The 22,348-nt window shown below is 34.0% G+C and overlaps 1 protein-coding gene across 1 annotated transcript; it reads right to left on the bottom strand.

Moving 5' to 3' along the window:
* Nucleotides 1-1,810: 1,810 nt before the first annotated feature.
* Nucleotides 1,811-21,585, bottom strand: LOC139870821 (uncharacterized). The gene is made up of 2 exons (XM_071858591.1): nt 21,214-21,585; nt 1,811-3,364 (listed from the first exon to the last, which is right to left on the bottom strand). Exons 1-2 carry the CDS (start codon nt 21,583-21,585, stop codon nt 1,811-1,813), a joined length of 1,926 nt encoding a protein of 641 aa, XP_071714692.1.
* Nucleotides 21,586-22,348: the final 763 nt, after the last annotated feature.

Below are 22,348 nucleotides of genomic sequence, written 5' to 3'. Positions count from 1 at the left end.
GCATATATCCGCTGAGATAAGTACATCCCTGAAGATGTACATGTGACGAAGATGGCCAAAAAATAGTTCAGCGAACCAAGATCAGTCATAGAGAACTCTCGATGTAACGAAGTGATAATCTGCTGTAAAAAGGCAGTCGATGATGCAGTCAAAATGATATCATCCACATATAGGAGTAGATAGGTAGTATCACCCCCTTTTCGAAGAATGAGGAGGGATGTATCACATCGGCGCTGCTCAAAACCAATGCTATGGGCATATCCTGCGAAACATTGGTACCATGCCCGAGGAGCCTGCTCCAAACCATATAAAGACTTATGTAGAAGGCAAACATGATCTGGGCGCGATGGATCACGATAACCGGGTGGCTGATGTATGTAGATAGTTTCTGATAGATTACCATGAAGAAATGCGTTTTTTACGTCAAACTGATGAACTGGCCAATGTCGAGAAACAACGAGACTGAGAAAGGTCCAAATGGTAGCCGGTTTCACAACTGGACTAAAGGTCTCATCACAATCAATACCGACCTGTTGGCTACGACCGTTGGCAAAGAGTCGAGCCTTATACCTGCTTAACGATTCATCTGCATTAAACTTGTGCTTAAAAAGCCACATGGAGCGAACTATGTTCGTGTCCATGGGGCGGGGCACAAGGGTCCATGTACTATTATTAATCAAAGCATTATACTCTTCGGTCATAGCGTGTTTCCAGTTAGGGTCTTTGAAAGCGTGAGAATATGTGGAAGGAACTGGAGATATGGTGGAGACGTGTAGGTTAAGGCGATCTACGGGTTTAATAATGCCTACACGGTGACGGGTGATCATGGGATGAGTGGATGTGGTTGGTATATTTTGTGGTGGTTGATTAGGTGGCGGATCGTGTGGTGGTGATGAAGGTGGAGTGGGGTTAGGGACATGTTGTGGTGACGGTGGTGGTATGGGGTTAGTGGCCAGAGTAGGGCTCTCGGTGGTGTTGGGAAAGGTTCGGGAAAACGTGTTTGGAGGTGGGTCTAGGAAGGCATATGAAGATGGATTAGTATGAGGTGGGGGCAACGGTATGGATGAGCCGTAAGGGAAAATGGTCTCGTGAAAAGTGGCATGGCGGGATAGAATGATTTTGTTGGTGGAGAGGTCAAGACAGCGGTACCCACGGTGATTGAATGGGTACCCAAGGAAAATGCATGGGGTGGAGTGAGGCGCGAGTTTATTTGTGGTATTTAGATGTGGGTAAGGCAACTAAAGACTCGAAGAGTGAAGTAGGTGGGTGGTTGTTTATATAGTCGAGTGTGGGGAATTTCGTAGTTAATGGCGGAAGAGGGTAGGAGATTTAGAAGTTAGGCGGACATGTGTAGGGCCTCAACCCAGTATGTAGGTCGAAGTTTGGCTTAGAATAGAAGGGTGCGTATGAGGTTATTTATTGTGCGAACCATTCTTTCAGATTTTTCGTTTTGTTGGGATGTTTGAGCACATGAAAAACGAAGTTGAATTCCGTTTGATTTTGTTAATTGGTGAAAAGGTGTGTTATCGAATTTTCCAACTAGGTCACATTGAAAGGCTTTTATTTTGGTTTTAATTTGTGTATTAACGAAGGCACGAAATTGAATAAATTTATTGAACACTTCTGATTTATTACGCAAAAGAAACACCCAAAGATAATGAGAGTAATGATCAAGAAAAATAAGATAATATTTAAAACCACTAAGACTTAAAACAGGTGAAGTCCATAAGTTCGAATGTATAATATTAAACATAGAAGAAATATGCGTGCTAAAACTATGAAACGGAAATCTCACGTGTTTGCCAAGTTGTCATGCATGACAGAACTCGGGAGACTTCGTATTATTACAAACAATTGAATTATTTGAAATAAGACGACGAAAAGCTTCAACGTTGTGATGTCCTAATCGTTTATGCCAGGTCGTTGGGGTAGTGAGAAGCACTTGATAGGTGACTAATTTATTCTGAGTTGTGAAGGGGTATAGTTCTCCGGAGCTGTCACATCGGAGGAGCAGGCAGTGCGTCAGATAGTCCTTCACAGAAAAACCAAATTCGTCAAAACAAATAAATACTTTATTATCGCGGGCAAAGCGACGGACAGAGATGAGGTTTTTGACAATATTGGGAGTGACAAGGACATTGGACAAATACAGAGGTCGATGAATATTAGGCAACACGCTATGGCCAACGTTAGTGACGGGAATGGTATTCACGTCACCAACGGCGACCGATGGGTACATGAAATGATTAAATATAGTACTTAAATTATTAATACTAGATGTGAGATGTGTGGTAGCACCTGTGTCCATATGCCAACCGGCATTTTTGTAGTCCTGGAGAGTCATGGTGCAAAACGCATGCGACAACAGTGTCTCTTGACCAAAATAATTAGGTTGCTGAGGAGGTCCATTAGTAGGTGCGACCTGGGTTGGAGCAGACCCAATAGATGCGGCCTGAGTTGGAGTAGTCCATGAATAAGCACTTGGGCCAGAAGCATGAGCAGGTTCGGCCGGAAGAGCCTGGACCGAAGGGTAATCAGGCGGACCAGGAAGCAGGTGAGTAACCGGTTGTTGGGCCTGTGGCCCATTAATAGAAAATCCTGGAGGCCCGATGGTGTGGGCGAGCGGTGTCCTTGGCCTGAAGGAAAACTGGGCCGCAGGAGGTGTATAGGCCCGATACTGAGACTGTTGGGCTAAAAGCTGTTGTTGGGCTGCTATTATTTCCAAAAGATGAGCCTGAGAATTAGCTTGAGTATTATTGTTGGGCTGTGTACTATTTGTGTGCACAGGGTGAGTTTCAGGTCGTGAATGATGGTGCAAATAGCGACAATTTTCGGCAAACCTACAATGACCACGATTAAAATTGCGACACACTTGTTGATTGTTGGTGGTGTGATTAGATGGCTGAGTCGAATTAGAAGATTGAGCCACGATGGCAGTGGGAGCCGATGGTGTGCCATGGGTTTCGGTGATGGATCGATTTTTGCGGGTGAGTTGCATTCCTTCGAGGGTTATCATAGAGCGTACCGTGTTGTAACTCAAGAAGGGATTTCTATGAAGTATGATGTGAGCAGCGTGGGAAAAGCGATCGTTTAGGCCATTAATTGCATATGTAACCAAGTCTTCATCTTTTACATCGGATTCGAGATTGCTTAGCATAGCGGATATAGTATCGATTTTACGAAAATATCGCTCAGCGTTTAAATCACCTATGTTGAGGGAATGTAACTCGGTGATTAACTCAACAACCTTTGATCGTTTGTTGTCTTGAAAGATTTTTTTCAGAAATTCCCAAGCGGCATGAGCAGTTTTCGGATGGATATTGAGTAACCGTTCGAGTAGGAATTCCAAAATGGTGAGGTAGATCTACCCCCAAGACAACAGCCCCAGCCTTCAATGATTCTTCATCCGATGCATCACTACTTGACGAGGCCTCAAGAAAGCTGCATACATTAAACGTAGCGCAATGAGTAAGCGCAATGAGTAGAAAATAGAGTGCTCCAATGTGTATAGTCGTGTTTAGCTAGGTCGAATTTGATTGGGATGAGATGGGTGACGGATGTAACCATGTATAACTTGTCATATTTATTTAATGGTGCCATGAGAATGAAGTAGGCTGAGTAGTATTCGATTGAAAGGAAAAAGGCAGAAGGTGATTGCACGACAGAAAAGAAAAGGAGCAGCAGATGTTGATCGTTAGGTTTTTTTCTGGGGTTTAGGGTTTTTGTTTTTGGGGATCGGATGGTGCTGTTGATACCATGATATACAAAAGATATAAATAGGCCTTTATATACATGGGCTCAAATACAATGATAATGAATAATCTAGCTAACAATGATAACGTGTTTTGTTATTTGACTGAATGCCTTAACCACAACATACAAAAGATATAAATAGGCCCTATCTAGAAAACCTAATGGGCTTGTACAATATAAGGAGGCCCTTATAGACATGGGCTCAAATACAATGATAATGAATAATCTAGCTAACAGGTTCAACTACTTTTAATGATCCAACACAACATATCTCAATAATATTTTTGTATTTTTTTCCCCTCTATAGATATCAGATTATCCATAAGGGATGTAACACAAGTAAAACTGTAGATTATGCTAATCGAGTTCAACATGTTTGATTTATACCCTTGTAAAATAAAAGCTAAGGAAGGTAGATGTTTTCATAGTACCAAAGAAAATTTGGGTTGATACATATCTACCTTAGGTAAGAGTGAAACATTAGTTATACCCCAAGAGTTAACAAAATGACAAACTTCCTCTAAAATTGCCATTATTATGAGGTTAAAGTAGGTGGAATTTCTAATGGGAACAATATAAATTTGAATGTTCAGTTATGAGTGGCATAATAAAGTTGTTTTCTTGAGTTTCCTTTCTGTAAATAATGTTCTTTTTTCTCACTTTGAACCCCACAGAAAGTCACTATCACAATAATCACAAGAAAAAATTACTTTGATAGTACATGTGGTTTGTAATGTTTTTCATCACATCACTAATACTTATTTTTTTGCTTCATTAGTACCTCAGCTTTGTTGAAAAATCGTGGTTAGTACCCAATACCTCACATGTGCAACACATGTGAGGGTAATTTCATCATTTTATGTATAATAAGTAATGCCTAGGTATCACTCATGCAAAAGTGTACAAACCACGGGTACCAATGACGTAATTTTTTCTATCAATTACTTTAAATGAATTACGTAGTATATTCTACTACTACTACTACTACTACTACTACTACTACTACTACTACTACTACTACTACTACTACTACTACTACTACTACTACCACTACTACTACTACTACTACCTCCAATGTATTAATTATCTCGTGAAATTTGGCCGTCTGAATAATATGAACAACATCTCATATCCCACCTAAACTATGTACTAACTATTATAGTTATTATTATTATTATATTATTGTAATTGTAATTTATACACCATATACAAAGTACTATATTATTATTTTATTATTTATAATTAATTATTTAACATTCTAATAAAAAATTTAAGATTTTTTTCTTAAATTTAGTTGTCAAATATATTTTTAATTATCTTTTTTGACTATATATTATGCTTACTATTTTTGTTATATATCTCGAAAATAAATACTAATAATAAAAATAGGACAAATATATAGGTTTTGAACGATCGTCGATATGCATATTTTTTTAAATAAAAAATAATGCTCTTGGTCGACAAGTTTCACTACGATACAAAAATGTACATTCACGGTACGTCAATTGGCTATGGTATAACAACGAACATGTTTGACGAATACTTACAAATGGCTGAAGATACATCAATTATCTATCTTAATAGCTTCTGTAAATGCATTTTGGAACTGTATGTTGATGAATATTTGAGGAAACCAACGAGTAGTGAAATTGCTCGTTTGTATAGCGCTCATAAAGAAATGCATGATTTTAAGGGATTGCTTGGAAGCATCAAGTGATGCATGTCGACGATCGTTTAAAACCTACATAAAAATAATACGCATATCGACGATCGTTCAAAACCTATATACGTAGTATTTTTTTATCCTATTTTTATTATTAGTATTTATTTTTGGGATATATCAAATTAATTGTCAAAAATAGTAAGCATAATATATAGTCGAAAAAGCCAATTAAAAATATATCTGACTAGTCAATTTTTTTAAAAAAACATCTTAAAATTTTTAATAGAATGTTAAATAATTAATTATAAATAATAAAATAATACTCCTAATATAGTACTTTATATATGGTGTAGAAATTATAATAATAAAATAATAATAATAACTATAATAGTTAGTACATAGTTTAAGTGGGATATGGGATGTTGTTCATATTATTCAGACGGCCAAATTTAACGAGATAATTAATACATTGGAAGTAATCTTTTTATATTATAATAACAAAAGTAAAAATAGATCATCTAAGAATCCAACCATTAATCCTAGCCTTTCATTGTCATTAACAACATTAATCTTAACCATTCAATTTTCCTAATCAAGATTATGATCTCATAATCACCTAGCTTAATTGTTTGATTACTTTATTACCCCTAATAATATAATACGAGCATCAATTAAAAAGGCTAGGGTTTCTTTTCTTCAATCAATTCTCTATTCACCTGGCTTCATAATAATAACTAAGGTTAGGGTTTCACCGTTCTTAATCACTTTTTGTTCACTTTTTGTTAGATTGGAGTGTAATTTGATTCTAATTGGTTGTTTTTGATAGTTTCTATATTTTACTTTAGTCACATGTGATCTCAATTGTGGTAATTACTTGCTGTTCTATCATGTAATAGTAAATAGTAAATAAAATTATTTAGGAGTTTTCTATCTTGCAAATTGAATTTTGCTTAACGGTTCTCTGTTTCGAGCTTTGGCAAAAAACTGGTGCTCATTGAAGGTACATGTTTTTTATTTATTTATTTTATTTTAATGTTTTATACATCCTATCATGATTTTATTATTTTAGTTTGGTTGGTTGATTTTTTGTAGGTTCTTGAGATTATTACGATGGGTGTAAAGAAGGAGATGCAAAATTAAGAGGTAATTATTAGCTTCATGTCTTTTAGTGGTGTGAAAATATAAATGATATGTATTTGTATTTCATACCAATGAAAATGATTTGTGTTGCACAGCTAATGTTCGATGAAATGCCTCAATGGTTTTGTTTGAATTTTACAGGTGTAGATTCTCAAGAGTAGATAAATAAAGTTCTGATTATTTCGTGTTTGGAATATATAATTATTTAGCACCTCTTAGAAAGAAGTGTAACTTATCATTCTCCTATATTAGAACTATATGCATTAGTTAGTAAAACTTACATCTTCAAGTTACATGATTGATAGTAATGAATATCAAGTTACCGGGTCATTCAAGATAATGTTTATTATTTGTTTAAGTTTATTATTTTTGGTTGATATGTAGTTTTTTGCAGATTTGAAGAACGAGAGATCATTGCAGAATTATGTAGGTTTTAAAAAAATCACAGCTCATCGTAAAAATCGTTGATTTTGTTTTTTCAACTATATATGCTTATTCAAAGTGATTCATATGTAGTCGATGATACCTGCTGCCGTTTTTTCTTGCTTAGAAATAGATGATTGTTCAGTATTAATCTCAAGTTCAGTTGCAGAATCTCAATGTTCAGCTGGAGAGATTATGGAAGGTAGTATCCATACTAAATCGAAGTAGCACAGGTGCAATTTGGGTGATGCATACCAATACCAATGGCATGAGTTAGAAATTGGTATGAGCTTTTTAATATCCTATTTGCACTAAATCAAAGAACCATAAATTACACATGTGTCTTTTTTTTAATTCTTTGTTTGATATATTGAGTGGTGTGCTTCTGAATGTGTTTCAACTTGCATTACTTTCATGGAAAAAGTTTTTTTCAGGAGACGACAGCCTGAAGAAAAGAGAAGTTACTCTTATTCTCTCTCTTATTTTTTTATACCCATGAAAAGTGCTTTTATTTGTTACAAGATCAGAGAAGTTCAATACCAATCTTCAAGTAAGGTTTTTTACAAACAAAATTTTCTTTTTGTCAATTGATCATATGTAAATTATGGTCATGTAAAGGTTGTGGCTGATGAATTGGGGAAAAATGTTCACGTTTGTTGTTGATGATAAACATACATCTCAAGATCGATTGACACCACTATAATCTATTCAAGGTTTTAGCCTTTCCTTATTGCTCATATTCATGATGTATTTGTGTGTGAGGATTAGTAAAATATTCTTTTTTTCTTAAGTGACTTCTAATGTGATATTTTTAATCATTTTAATGCTTTATCTTTTAAATTTTTTTGCATTCTAATGGTTCTATAGCCTTTCATCAAAAGATGAGGTATGTAACAAATTTTGATTTTAGTTTTCAGTTAATTTGACCCATTTGTAGATACATTTTGTTAGTAATGTAATTTATATTGATTCAACTTAGAAGATTTGATCACATAACATTTGACGAGTGTTTATAAGCAAATCAAGTAGTTCTTGCATAACCAGTTATCCTATACTTTTGATGATAAAGTGGATTTGTCCATATTTGTTTGATGTTTAGGAGTAGCAATTTTTTACTATCACAGGTGATAAAATTCCCTAGATTCAAGTATCATATGTATGTAATTGGTTGAAGTGTTCAATTTGGTATAAGTAAAACAATAGGAAAAATCAGTGCTTTAAGTTTCATTTATATAGACAGAATACAAAGCACTAATATTAGTGATATATATGCTTTAGTATGTTACAGGTTTTATTATCCATGTTCAAAAGGCCATGCATTAGTGTTGTTCTATACAATATTTATCTACATATTATTTAATATTTATTTGGCAAATTTCATGTCCATGTGATATTATGCGAGGTGTATACGAAATAGTTTTATTTTTATTGCGAAATACTATTAAATACGATACAATTTTACACAAGTTATTTATTTATTATTAGAGTAGATATACCTAAACCTTGCTACAACACTATAGGTAGTGTACCTAATCGTACAGTAGTGTAGTTTTTAGTAAGTCCGGTTCGTTCCGCAGGGAGCTAGCCAAGTTTAACGCTATATTTTTTTTTAAAAACTATATTTGTATAAATATATATATATAAGTAATATTATTATTATTATTATAAAAGGGGGGTTTTTATCATTTAATGATCGGTTTGTCGATTTTATGTCTTTAGTCACAATTAAAACCTAATGTAAAATATTAAATATACAAATAACTTAATTTAAAGCGTAAAGTAAATGACGATAAATAAAATTGCGATAATTAAAAGTGCGATAAATAAAATGACGATAAATAAAATTGCGATAATTAAAAAGTACGATAATTAAAAGTGCGATAAGATATAAAATAAAGTAATTATGCTTATTTAAACTTCCGTAATCATGATGTTCGACTTGTTGATTTTAGTTTATTACCATGGGTTAATTATCCTTTGTCCTGGATTATTCGATATGTCCATACGGTTTTGTCCATAATAGTCCATAGTCATAAATATAAAGTGCGAGAATCTTCGTCAAATTATCCTTATACCCGAAGTCAAATATTCCAACTAATTGGGGATTCGAACTGTAACAAGGTCTTAATACTTTGTTTAATGAATACACCAGGTTATCGACTGCGTGTAGTCCAAGGTTTTAATACTTTGTTAACAATTACACCAATTACCCTTGAATGTAATCCACCCCTGTTTTAATGAGTCCATTAACCATTAATCCATTCCCGTGTCCGGTCAAATGAACAATAATTCGAATTTATAGATATCCCACCCACCGTACCCGATTAAGCGTATGTGGTTATATATAGATACGTCAAATTGTAACCTTTATATTAAATTAACGAGGTATCAATTAGTTAATATAAAGCCCATTAATAGCCCATAGTCCAATTTCCACAAGTGTCGTTCTTTTGTCCAAACCCCAATTATGGTACAAAGCCCAATTACCCCGTCTTTAATATTTAGCCCAACATCACGATTATCTTGGCTTAAATAAGCATAATAATAACTTAGCTACGAGACATTAATTTAAAAAGGTTGAACATAACTTACAATGATTAATAATAGCGTAGCGTTACACGGACAGAATTTTGACTTACAAACTTAAAACATTCGCCACTATAACCTTATTATTATTATCTTTAAATTAAAATTAAAATTATATATATATATATATATATATATATATATATATATATATATATATATATATATATATTGAGAGTGAGAGAGATTAATAAAGGAGTACATAAATTGGCCAAATTCGTTGCTTTTTATAGAATGTAGGCAGCTACAGGACTCTATGCGATCGCATGGTTTTTGTGCTTCCAGGCCATGCGATCGCATGGCCCTCTGATCCAGCTCACATAACTTTGTTTTCTAGTTTGCCGACGGTTTTTAATATAATATAATATATATATATATATATATATATATATATATATATATATATATATATATATATATATATATATATATATATATATATATGTAAATATAATTTTTAAGAATTATTTATATATTATATTATATTTAGGTACATAGTTGACTTGTAATTTTAGCTCCGTTGCGTCGCGCATTGATAGTTGGTTCATGTCCCGATTCCGGATTTTCGAACGTCCTTGCGTACTATTTAATATCTTGTACTTTGCATTTTGCGGCTCGTACTCTTGTAACTTTTAGACGTTTCTTATCAATAAATTGAACCACTTGGATTGTACTTTGTACTTTTTAGCGTTTTGGTCGTTTGCGTCTTCAATTCGTCGAATCTGTCTTTTGTCTTCACCTTTTATTATTTAAACGAATATCACTTGTAAATAGAACAATTTCAACTAAAAGCTTGTCTTTCTTGAGGGATAATGCTATGAAATATATGTTCTTTTTTAGCATTATCAAATATTTCCACACTTGAGCGTTGCTTGTCCTCAAGCAATATAGAACTTGAAATAAAAACATACTTGAATCACTTCTTTATTCTTCACACTTTGTACATCAGTGATTTCTATACGGTGGTATGAACAATGATAGTAACGTTGTGGTTTACAGTCCCACATGACTATGAAAATTTAGATCCTTTAGGAAATTGGATCTTTATGAAAATATTTGATCTTTTAAAAATTCAATCTAGCTTTTACCCTAGATAAGTTTTCCGGAATAACCCTTCACCGGTGTTTGTAAATTATTTTTGTGGGTTTTGTGGGTTTCAGATTTGAAAATTTTAGCTCAAAACTTATGGTTTTGTGTCACCCACTTGCTAACCTTGTATTGAGAAAGCAACACGTCCAGTATACTTGCTCCGTATATTACCTTTTTGTAAACTACCGTCAGGTTGTAAAGGAAAGCGTTGAACAAGCAACCGTTAAGGCAATGTCCCGTGACATGCTTTTGATTATGGTCTATATCATGTCGGATGCAATTACTATCCTTTGTAGGAGCAATAGTAAAGATCACCCTATAGTTTTTTGGTCTGGCACAAGATCCTGTCTTCGACCATGCTATGCAACCACCGTTCTTACGGTTGACACCCGATTTGGTTCAGGTGACCTAATGAATTCTGGTGAATTCTTAGAATTTTACGTTCAATGGTAATGAACGCATTGAAAATGGATTTTCAGAAAACAAATCGGTTTGTAATTTGATCAAAATATTTTCTCGTTCAAACTCGAGTTTAGATATCATTGAATTCCATGAGTTTGAATTCTTAATCTTTAAGGTCAATCTCAAGGATTGAGTAATATCAGGCTTAAAAGCTGATTTTTGATCTTTAAGGAGATTATCCTTTCTGGGGATCTGATTCATTAGTCTTATAAGCTAATTTTCACGGTGCCCCCCATTGTACGAGACAGATCCTCTCATGGTTAGGATAAGTCTGACCACTTGGCGACCCTGTTTGATGCTGAGGTCCGTGGATTTCCAGCTGATTTTCGAGAAAACTTTTCAAGATTTTTCGTAGACTCTACAACTGGTCTGGACGACAACTTCCTGACCTAAATCAAGAAGCGCGTGTCTTTTTCTCGGAAGACTTTACTTCCTTTAAAATTTCATTTATATTGCAATAAACTGGGTAAAACTGATTAATATCGTCCAAAACAAAAGTATCTTCAATTATTTGTACAAAAATATGTGACATATGTTCTAAAAAACTTGGTAAATTTTTCCCACACTTGGCTTTTATTTTCCTTTCTTTGCCTTTTTATTTTCCTCTATTCCATTTTAAATGAATTCAAGCGTTTTGAGTTGTTTCTCAATTTATGTCCTTTACGAGGTAACAATAATTTCGGTGTTAACACCTAGTTTTATCGTTCATAAATATGTATAAACATAATTTTGAGTTCATTTAGTTGAAAATTTTGAAAAATTTTACTAAATTTGGGTAGTCAGTATATAAGACTATGGCTGTTCCTTATTATCAGAGAGCACTAGATTCTAATACAACTACTGCGTTACTAGTATTTTTAATGGTAACCAAGTGTTTAAATTTAAAATTTTAAAAATCCGAAACAATTTAACCCCTTCCCACACTTAAGATCTTGCAATGCCCTCATTTGCAAGAAATCAGTACAATTTAAATTATTGAGGGTGATTAGCGTAGAAAAATGATTAAATTTTACCAAAGTTTCCAAACATATTGGCGTTTGTTTGTTGAATGATTAATAGTGCACATCATTTGTTCATTCCGTCTTATTGTTACATCACATTTGTTTTTCGTTTTATCGTCAAAATTAGTAGCTTTTGCTGAACTTAATGCCAATCTTTGAAAATTCACTGTTTTACCCTGTTGTGTACAATTGACAATATACATACATACAAATAATAACATGTATGGTAATTTGAAATGGGACTTAACATCTCACTTTCAAATTATAAATACGAAATATTAGTAACAAAATAAATAAATGAAAATGTTAAAAATTACATAAAAGTATCACAATATTATATGTTTTAAACATAAGTAAATAAAAATAATAAAAGATAAAAATCACCAACGGGAACTGTATCAATCTGGATAGGGGTTCCAGTTCATGTCATCGGTCGAGTTCCACGGTTGTTTATAGGTGTGCTGATAGGCTTGGTTGGGGTCGTAGAGAGTAAATGGTGGTCGCATATCGGGCTGGTGTGGCGGATAGTACGCAGGTCGGGTAGGTACGTAGTTATTTGGTACCTGAGGTGATAGCTGGCTCATGATTTGATGCTGATGATAGTGCCATCTATCATGCTGTCGTTGCCTGGAATGCTCGTATACATTCTCGGCGTGCCACTGCTCGTACTGACTATGTCTAGCCTCGTTTGTCATTTCTACCTCATCTATACGCTGGTAAACGTCAGTAATAGCCTCCCTAATGTCATCCGCTTCCTCCATTTCCTCATCTGAACCTCTCTCTACCTGTGGATGAGAGCCCTGATATGGTACTGCCTGATTGCGGCTGCTCTTTAATACCTTTGCACCTTGATAGACCCGAAATCCTAAAGTCTCATCCTGTTCCCTACACACCATCAGTGGACCCCCTTGATCCCTATCTACACCCAAATACTCTCCAATGAGAGTAACAAAAATACCTCCTCCTATTATTCCCCCGTCCTGTATACCTTCCACCATTTTGGACAGATAAAAACCAACACAGTAGGGGATATTAACAAAGTTTCTAGTGTTTCGAATACACTTAAGGTAAAATAAATCGTGTAAGGTCATTTTCTCCTTGTTGTTACCTCTTTGTGTAATCGAATTAGCTAAAAATCTATGTATAATGCGAAGCTCTGCTTTGTTAATATCTAAATAGGAGTGTCTTCCTCCCCGCGTAAAAACATTATAATTTGACATACGCCTCCAGACGGCGTCAGCGTCAAAATTCATATCCACCCTTTCACCATGATAAATCAAATTTGTACAATCAGGTAGTAGTAATTCAGCAGGAGTGTAAATCTGTAAAGCCCTAGCCATATCCAGCATGGACATCCTGTACATCCTACGGCCAAGTAAAAAACTAAGAAAACTCTTATCGTCTAACCTATCTACATCCTTATTAAAAGCTATAGAACTCATAAGCTCAACACACCACTCTTTATATACAGGCCTACGAGTTGTAAATAAACGTTCCCAATCGGAAAAAGAAGAGCTGTCATACCTTTGGATTAGATGCTGCCTAACTGGGTTAGCTAGGTGTACCCTTTCCAAAGGCTCCCAATCGATTACTCTCGGTACTTCCACATTTTTCGTTACCAGTTTAAATTTGTTACTTTGGTACATCGGGTAATCTCTCCAACTTCTATCAATCCTTAAATTGGGATGCAACTGTTCTTCATGAATTGTTGGGTGTTCTACTATATGATGAGCGTGAAATACTACGTAGGTAATAAAAAATTGTGGATCCGGCTCATAATATGGTACATGTTGATCATCATGTTGTTGTTGTTATTCCTGTTGTTGTTCCTGTTTAGGTTCTAGTTTATATTGTGGCTCATATTGCATTTCTGGCTGTGGTTCGTTTTCAGGTTGTCTGGATGATGATGTACCGCCAGATTCGGTATATTTCTGCAAAACACATTAAACACAAAATTTGTGCATCCAAATATGCATTAGTGTTAGCAAAATAACAACTTGAAACAATTACAATGACATGTTTAATCCATATTAAACTCATGCTCATTTTCATATTTTTATCAATTCTACACTTTTTTCAAATAAGCATATATGAAAATGTTTACAAAGTTTATAAGCAATCTACTCAAATAACATGTTAAACTAATCATTACTATCAATTAAACAAGTTTCAAATGACATTTACATCAAATTAATCAAGTTCATGAATTTTAGACTTAAAAAGTCCACTTTAATTCTCAAAAATCATGTTTAGGATCAAAGTTTGGATTATTTAGCTACCTAAACATGTTACACTACTTAATTTAGCAATAATTCATGACAAAAATCGGCCATAACCTGTTTATATCAAAAAGCCCCAAATTGCTCAAGAACACAAACCCTAGATTTCTAAAAATTTTGAAGTTTTTGGCTTCAAATCATGTTAAATAGCATCAATCTAGGTTATACACGCATAATATACTAACAATTTAACTCTAATTACACTAGAAATTAATAAAATTAAATTATGTAAAATTTAGCTCAAGAACACTAAAATTCAAATTTAAAGAGTTTTAGGGGTGAAATCTTTACCTTCTTTGAAAAACTTCTGAACAATTTCATGATTAAAGCGGATTATAGCAAGAAATTTGGTTAATTTTGATATAAAAAAAAATTCGTGAAATTTGAGGGTGTTTGGGAGAGTTTTCTATATGTGTGTGTGTTGAAGTGTGGATACAGAGACAGCGAGCTGCTCTTTTTGATCCTGGCCAGATTTTGATCCCCATACGACCGCATGGTTTTGATGAGGAAACCCCATGCGATCGCATGGGGTCTGATTCTTTTTTTTTTTTATAAAACCTTTAACTTATGAAACAAATAATTAAATTATTTAAAATTTTGTTTCTTTTAGAATGAGGGTGTTTCGGATCTTAGTCCTAGTTCGTCTCTCGACAAAATTTTAAAATTTGTCACTTTAAAGCATTGTTTTAAAAGCAAAGATTTTTGGGTTTTTTTATTGTTTTTGGCATACTTTAGATCAATAAGATTAAAAATAATGATAACAAAATTTCTCGTCCCGCCCTCGGGTAAAGCAATTTCGGTTCGACGACCTAGCCTTCAACTCACGACGAATTTTAGAAATCATATTTTTAACTTAATAAAATAAAGTAATTTTTGTTTTTAAATTCACACCAAATTTAAATTTAAAATGCATAAAATTAAAAATTTATATAAATATCATTAATATTTTTATACATTAATTTTACAAACTTATATTAAAAATATTAATTTTAAAAATATTTAAAAACTTAAATATATTGATTTTAAAAATTTACAATAATAATTTAATATTAATTTAAAAACAAGGTAAAAATTAAAATGAAAAATCTTTTTGGTCTTTTATCCCACTTTAATCAATCAAATATTATCAAAAATATAAGCCCCTCTTTTGGGTAAAGTAATTTCGGCTATTTTACCTAGTTTTACTCCTGACGAATTTCTAAAATATTTTGGATTGATTGATTAAAGATATTTATACCTTAAGAATAAACGGTAAATTTTGCAGTGATGTAATCAATTTTTGTATGATATCAATAATTTCGGTTTCGCATACCTAATTTTATTGAATATCAAATTAATAATTTATAGCGAACGATTCAGCGTTTATTATCAAAAGGTTAAAAGCAATAAAAACAAATAAAAACTGTACATACTTACCTGTGAGAAAGAATTCTCAGAGACCTACTTTAGCCGACTCATAGGAGAGTTGTGTGATTTGGTTTTCCATAGCTATATAAGCGTAACCTTGATTCTTCAATAACTTTTCTTCTAAACATATGAACGGTCCTTCTCTGCATAGAGTAATAAATTCGGTATTTGAATATGTTTGATTGTTTGAACATTTACCTTCGTGTGACCATTTTCTGCATTTATGACATCTTTCAAGGTGTCGTGCTCTTCTTTTTGTTGCGGATTTTGATTTTCCATTACCAAAATGTATGATGATCTTTCCTGAGTTCTTTCCTCACTTCGTCCATTTTGCCTCTTATGAATGATACCAGTTCACTCGAAAAGATGTTATTATTACGTTTAGTAATCATAGCGTGTAGTAGTAGACCATGGTTCAGATCAAAGGAATTCTTCATCTCGTAAAACCTAAAAAAATAAAAAATCAGAATGGAGGGAGAAGACTAGTTCTTTAGGGTCTGCTAGGGAAAGACCATTCGGATTCCATTCTCGAGAACTACACGAAAATAGAATATCTAATTCTAACATAAATACATATTACCCTTAAAAGATTCGAATCTTCCCACACTTAGTTAGCTGTGGTGTCAAAATTGTGATTAACTTCGTTTTCAATTGAACTATCAACAACTTGTATATCTCTGACTTTTGCTTCAAGCCAATTGTTGCTTTCCTCTATAACTTTCACAAATTTAACTAACATTGCCTTTTCTTTAGGCGACAAATTGAATACTAATAGGTTACATAACTTAAAGTTCCACTTAATCCTAGCATCTTGAATCCGTTTATAAAGTTTCTTCGTTGAAATGTTAAAAACGGGTTCATCTAATTTCGTATCAACAACGGGGTTCCTTGTTATCAGGTCATCATTGGTTGTTATTTCATCTTCCCCACACTTAGGCCTTTTTATTGGTTCAACAGTTTTGGTTGGTAGAGATCTAAACTTTCGGTTCACAAAGGTGACCGATTTGTCACCATCCCTTAGTGTCATTCTACCTTCTTTTACATCAATGAACGCCTCGGTGGTTGCTAAAAATGGGCGACCTAAAATTAGAGGAATATCAAGGTCTTCCTCCATATTAATAACTATAAAGTTTGCAACAAAGGTCAAACTTCCCACTTTAACAAGTAAATTGTTTGCTATTCCAACCGGGTGTTTAATGGTTTGATCAAATAATTGAACACCTATTCTGGTTGGTCTTAATTTACCCACACCTAATCTTTTGTATAAGGAAAGAGGTATAACATTTGCACTTGCTCCTAAATCTGCGAGTCCATTATACATAGCACCATCGTTAACCAAGCAAGAAATGATAAATTCACCTGGGTCTCCTACTTTAGTAAGTAGAGTTGGTTTGTTAACCTTTTCCAAGTGATCTTTTCTTGGTTCTTTCACTTCTACTTGAACTTCTTGTTCACATTTTTCTTCGTTTCTTGGAATGGGAGGTTTGTATAGGAATTCTTCTTCATTACTCCAATTTGAAGCTTCCCCGTCTTTCAATTTTGGTTTTTCATATGTTGTTGATAACATATTTATGTTTTCATTCTGAGGGTTTTCTTGGGTGGTGAAATTATGATTGACTTCATTGTCAACTTCCATCGGACCATGTATGTAATGTTTAACTCTGTGACCATTAACTTTAAATTCAATCCCATTTGAATTTATTAACTCTATTGTTCCGTATGGGAAAACTCTTTTGACTATGAATGGTCCAGACCATCTTGATTTCAATTTTCCAGGAAATAATTTGAATCGTGAATTGAAAAGAAGAACTCTGTCTCCTTCTTTAAATTCTTTTGAACTTCTGATTCTTTTATAATGCCATTTCTTCGTTCTTTCTTTATAGATTAACGAATTTTCGTATGCTTCATGTCTTAACTCTTCTAATTCGTTTAATTGACTTAATCGTAGACGTCCAGCTTCATGTAAATCAAGATTACATGTCCTCAAAGTCCAAAATGCTTTGTGCTCAATTTCTACTGGAAGGTGACATGCTTTTCCATAAACGAGTTTAAAATGTGTGGTAACAATTGGAGTTTTGTAGGCTGTTCTAAAAGCCCAGAGTGCATCCTTCAATTTCATGGACCATTCCTTCGGATTTGATCCTACGGTTTTCTCTAGAATACATTTTAATGCTCGGTTGGTATTTTCAACTTGTCCACTTGTTTGTGGATGATAAGCGGTTGAGATTTTATGAGTTACTCCATATCTTTTGAGAACTTTCTCAAGTTGATTATTACAAAATTGAGTTCCCCGATCACTTATTAAAGCTTTCGGTGTTCCAAACCTTGCAAAAAGACATTTTAAGAAGTTGACTACAACTCGTGCATCGTTAGTTGGGAGAGCTTGTGCTTCCGCCCATTTAGATACATAATCAATGGCAATGAGAATGTAGAGATTATTATGAGATTTTGAAAATGGACCCATAAAGTCAATACCCCAAACGTCAAATACTTCACATACTTGAATGACATTTTGTGGCATTTCATCACGTTGACTTATTTTTTCGGCCCTTTGACAAGTATCACAGGATTTACAAAGAAGGTGTGCGTCTTTGAAAATTGTAGGCCAATAGAATCCAGCGTCGTAAACTTTCCTTGCTGTGAGTTGAGGCCCATAATGCCCTCCTGTTGGTCCTGTGTGACAATGGTTTAAGATTTGACTAGCTTTATCCTCCAATACACATCGGCGGATTATTCCATCAGGACAACTTTTAAACAAATGTGGATCTTCCCAAAAATAGTGTGTTATATCACTAAAGAATTTCTTTCATTTTTGGTACGACAACCCTTTTTCAAGGAATCCACATACTAAGTAGTTTGCATAGTCTGCAAACCATGGAATTTCATTATAATCGATCTTCAAAAGATATTCATCAGGAAAGTTGTCTTGTATAGCCGATTCATTTAGAACTTCTAATTCAGGATTTTCAAGATGAGAAAGATGATCAGCGGCGAGATTTTCTGCTCCCTTTTTGTCTCGGATTTCAATATCGAACTCTTGTAAGAGTAAGATCCAACGAATTAATCGTGGTTTGGCATCTTGTTTCGAAAATAGGTATCTAAGAGCAGAATGGTCGGTATAGACCACTGTTTTAGCTAGAACGAGATATGAACGAAATTTGTCAAAAGCAAAGACAATAGCAAGGAGTTCTTTTTCAGTAGTTATGTAATTCGTTTGTGCTCCTTGTAACGTCTTACTAGCGTAATAAATAGGTTAAAATCGTTTTTCAATCATTTGTCCTAAAACGGCTCCCATTGAAAAATCACTTGCATCGCACATGAGTTCAAACGATAGATTCCAATTTGGAGTTATCATGATTGGAGCATTAGTGAGTTTTTCTTTAAGAATATTAAAAGATTTGATGCATTCATCTGAAAAGATGAATGGAGCATCCTTTTCTAGGAGTTTATTCATAGGAGTGGCAATTTTAGAAAAATCTTTTATGAAACGTCGGTAAAAATCGGCATGCCCTAGAAAACTCGTAACTCCTCTAACATTGGTGGGATGTGGAAGTTTAGCAATTACATCTACTTTAGCTCTATCCACTTCAATTCCTTCCTTTAAAATTTTATGACCAAGAACGATGTCTTCTTTAACCATGAAATGGCATTTCTCCCAATTAAGAACTAGATTTGATTGTTCGCATCTAATAAGCATTCGTTCAAGATTAACTAGACATGATTCAAAAGTATCACCGAAGACTGAAAAGTCATCCATGAAAACTTCCATGCATTCTTCTATCATGTCATGAAAAATCGCCACCATGCACCTTTGAAAGGTTGCAGGGGCGTTGCAAAGTCCAAATGGCATGCATTTGTAAGCAAAAGTACCATAAGGGCACGTAAACGTGGTTTTCTCTTGGTCCTCGGGTGCTATTGGAATTTGAAAATATTCGAAAAAACCGTCAAGAAAACAATAGTAACTATTCGCGGCTAACCTTTCCAACATTTGATCAATGAAAGGTAAGGGAAAGTCATCTTTTCTGGTGGCGTCATTTAATTTTCTATAATCAATACAAACACGCCATCCTGTTACAGTCCTAGTAGGAATAAGCTCATTTTTTTCATTTGTGATGACAGTCATGCCACCCTTCTTAGGTACGTATTGAACTGGGCTTACTCATGGACTATCCGAGATTGGATAAATTAAACCTGCATCTAGCAGTTTAATAATTTCTTTCTTAACAACATCTTGCATATTAGGATTTAGTGTTCGTTGACGTTGCACATACGTTTTATGACCTTCTTCTATAAGAATTTTATTATGTGTGCAATACGAAGGACTTATACCTTTAATGTCATGAATCTTCCATGCAATAGCTGGTTTATGAGATTTTAGCACAGAAATGAGTCGAGATTTTTCATTTTTCGTAAGAGAAGATGATATTATTACAGGTAATTCAGATTCACCATGTAAATAAGCGTATTCTAAATGGTTTGGAAGTGGCTTTAACTCTAATGTAGGTGGTTCTTCTATCGATGATTTATATCTATATCTGTCTTCCTCTTTTAGCATTTGAAGTTCTTCTGTTGTTGGTTCATATTCATTATCCATGAGTGCGGCTAACATTTCAGCTTCATCAATTGGTTCAGTTCCTTCTCCTAAAGAATATTCTCCTGTTCTTTGTAATTCTGGAAATTCTTCTAACAATTCTGCATGTGAATCTATAGTCTGAATGTAACAACATGTATCATCTGCAGATTGTGGTTGTTGCATGGCTCTATCAACAGAAAAGGTAACACTCTCGTCCTCTATACTTAGGTTCAGTTTCTTACCAAACACGTCTATTATTGCTTTAGCAGTGTTTAAGAATGGTCTTCCTAATATGAGAGGAACTCGAGAATCTTCTTCCACATCCAGAATAACAAAATCTACTGGAAATACTAAAGTACCAACTTTAACTAGCATGTTCTCCATTATCCCTCTAGGACATTTTACTGATCGATCGGCTAGTTGTATGCTTATTCGTGTTGGTTTCAATTCTCCTAGGTCTAGTTTAGCGTATAGTGAATACGGCATTAAATTTATACTAGCACCTAAATCTGCCAATGCTTCTATTGAACTAAGACTACCCAGAAAACATGGAATTGTGAAACTTCCTGGATCTGAAAGTTTTTCTCGTAGCTTATTCAACAGCACTGCAGAGCAATTAGCATTCATTGTAACAGCCTAGAGTTCTTCCATTTTCTTTCTATTTGTGATTAGATTTTTCAAGAATTTAGCATATCTTGGCATTCCTGAAATCACATCAATGAAAGAAAGATTGACATTTATTTGTTTAAACATATCCAAGAATTTGGATTGCTCGGCTTCAAGTCTTTCTTTTCTCATTTTACTCGGGTAAGAAAGTGGTGGTTGGTATGGTTTAACATAAGGTTTAGCCTTAACTGTTAGCCATATCACATAATGTAAGATTAAGTTCTTTCCTTTAACACAACTGTTAGCCATATCACATAATGTAAGATTAAGTGAATGACAACCACAAGGAGTGTAAAATGCTCTAGGATTCTCTTTTAAAAATCTCATTTGCACTCCTTGATGTATTCCTTTCATGTTTTCACCATTGTCATATCCTTGATCACGCATATCATTTACATCAAGACCAATACACTTTAACTCCTTAAGTGTAATATCAAAAAGACCTTTTCCCGTGATGTCATTAACATTCAAAAACCCTAAAAAAGACTCCTCAACAATGACAGAATCAGATGTGCACTTTACATACCTCACTATCATGCTCATTTGTTCTTGATTACTTGGATCGGGAGTACAATCAAGTATGATTGAGTAGTATTTTGCTTCCTTTACCTCCTTTATGATTGAGTAGTATAACAAATTGACTTCCGTTCATAAAAAATTCGTTCATACAGTTAATGAATTACGAAACTCAACAAAGAATTACATATTAATTAATTGATTATTGAACAATTAATATTCATAATATATTATTCAAGGATACAAGAACAAAAGAAAAATTACCAATTATGGATCAATGGTTGCTGGAATACACGAACAGACACAGACGAACGAACACGAACAGTAAACCTTTTTTTTTTGTCGACGTTTAATTCTGGAAAAAAAAAACCGACCTATTGTATTGTATATTTAATATAAGTGTGGGCTTAAGAAAATGGGCTTGAAAAGAAAAAATAGGCCCCAAAATCATAAAGACTAATACACATGATATAAAAATTTTGGGCCCCTTGAAAACTTGGGCCCTGCTCAATTGAGCTACTTGAACCGTTATTGGGCTGGGCCTGAATGGATGCAGACTTAAATAATTTTATATGAATTTCTGCTTGAATCTAATTATATTATATGAATCCTTTACTTCAGTTTTGGCATAAATCCCCAAATACATAAACGAATCATTCTAATCACTCGATGAATGTTGCTAAACTATCAGCCAGGTTTACAATCAAATTTACATTACAAAATACTCAGAAGCCTGTACTATGAACAAACTTTGTTGTTGCACTGGAACAAAAAATGCAGATCGTCTAAT

The sequence above is a fragment of the Rutidosis leptorrhynchoides genome, chromosome 10, assembly GCF_046630445.1.
Source record: "Rutidosis leptorrhynchoides isolate AG116_Rl617_1_P2 chromosome 10, CSIRO_AGI_Rlap_v1, whole genome shotgun sequence".
In the NCBI taxonomy this organism is placed as follows: domain Eukaryota; kingdom Viridiplantae; phylum Streptophyta; class Magnoliopsida; order Asterales; family Asteraceae; genus Rutidosis; species Rutidosis leptorrhynchoides.
This window is presented reverse-complemented; position numbering and strand designations above follow the sequence as displayed.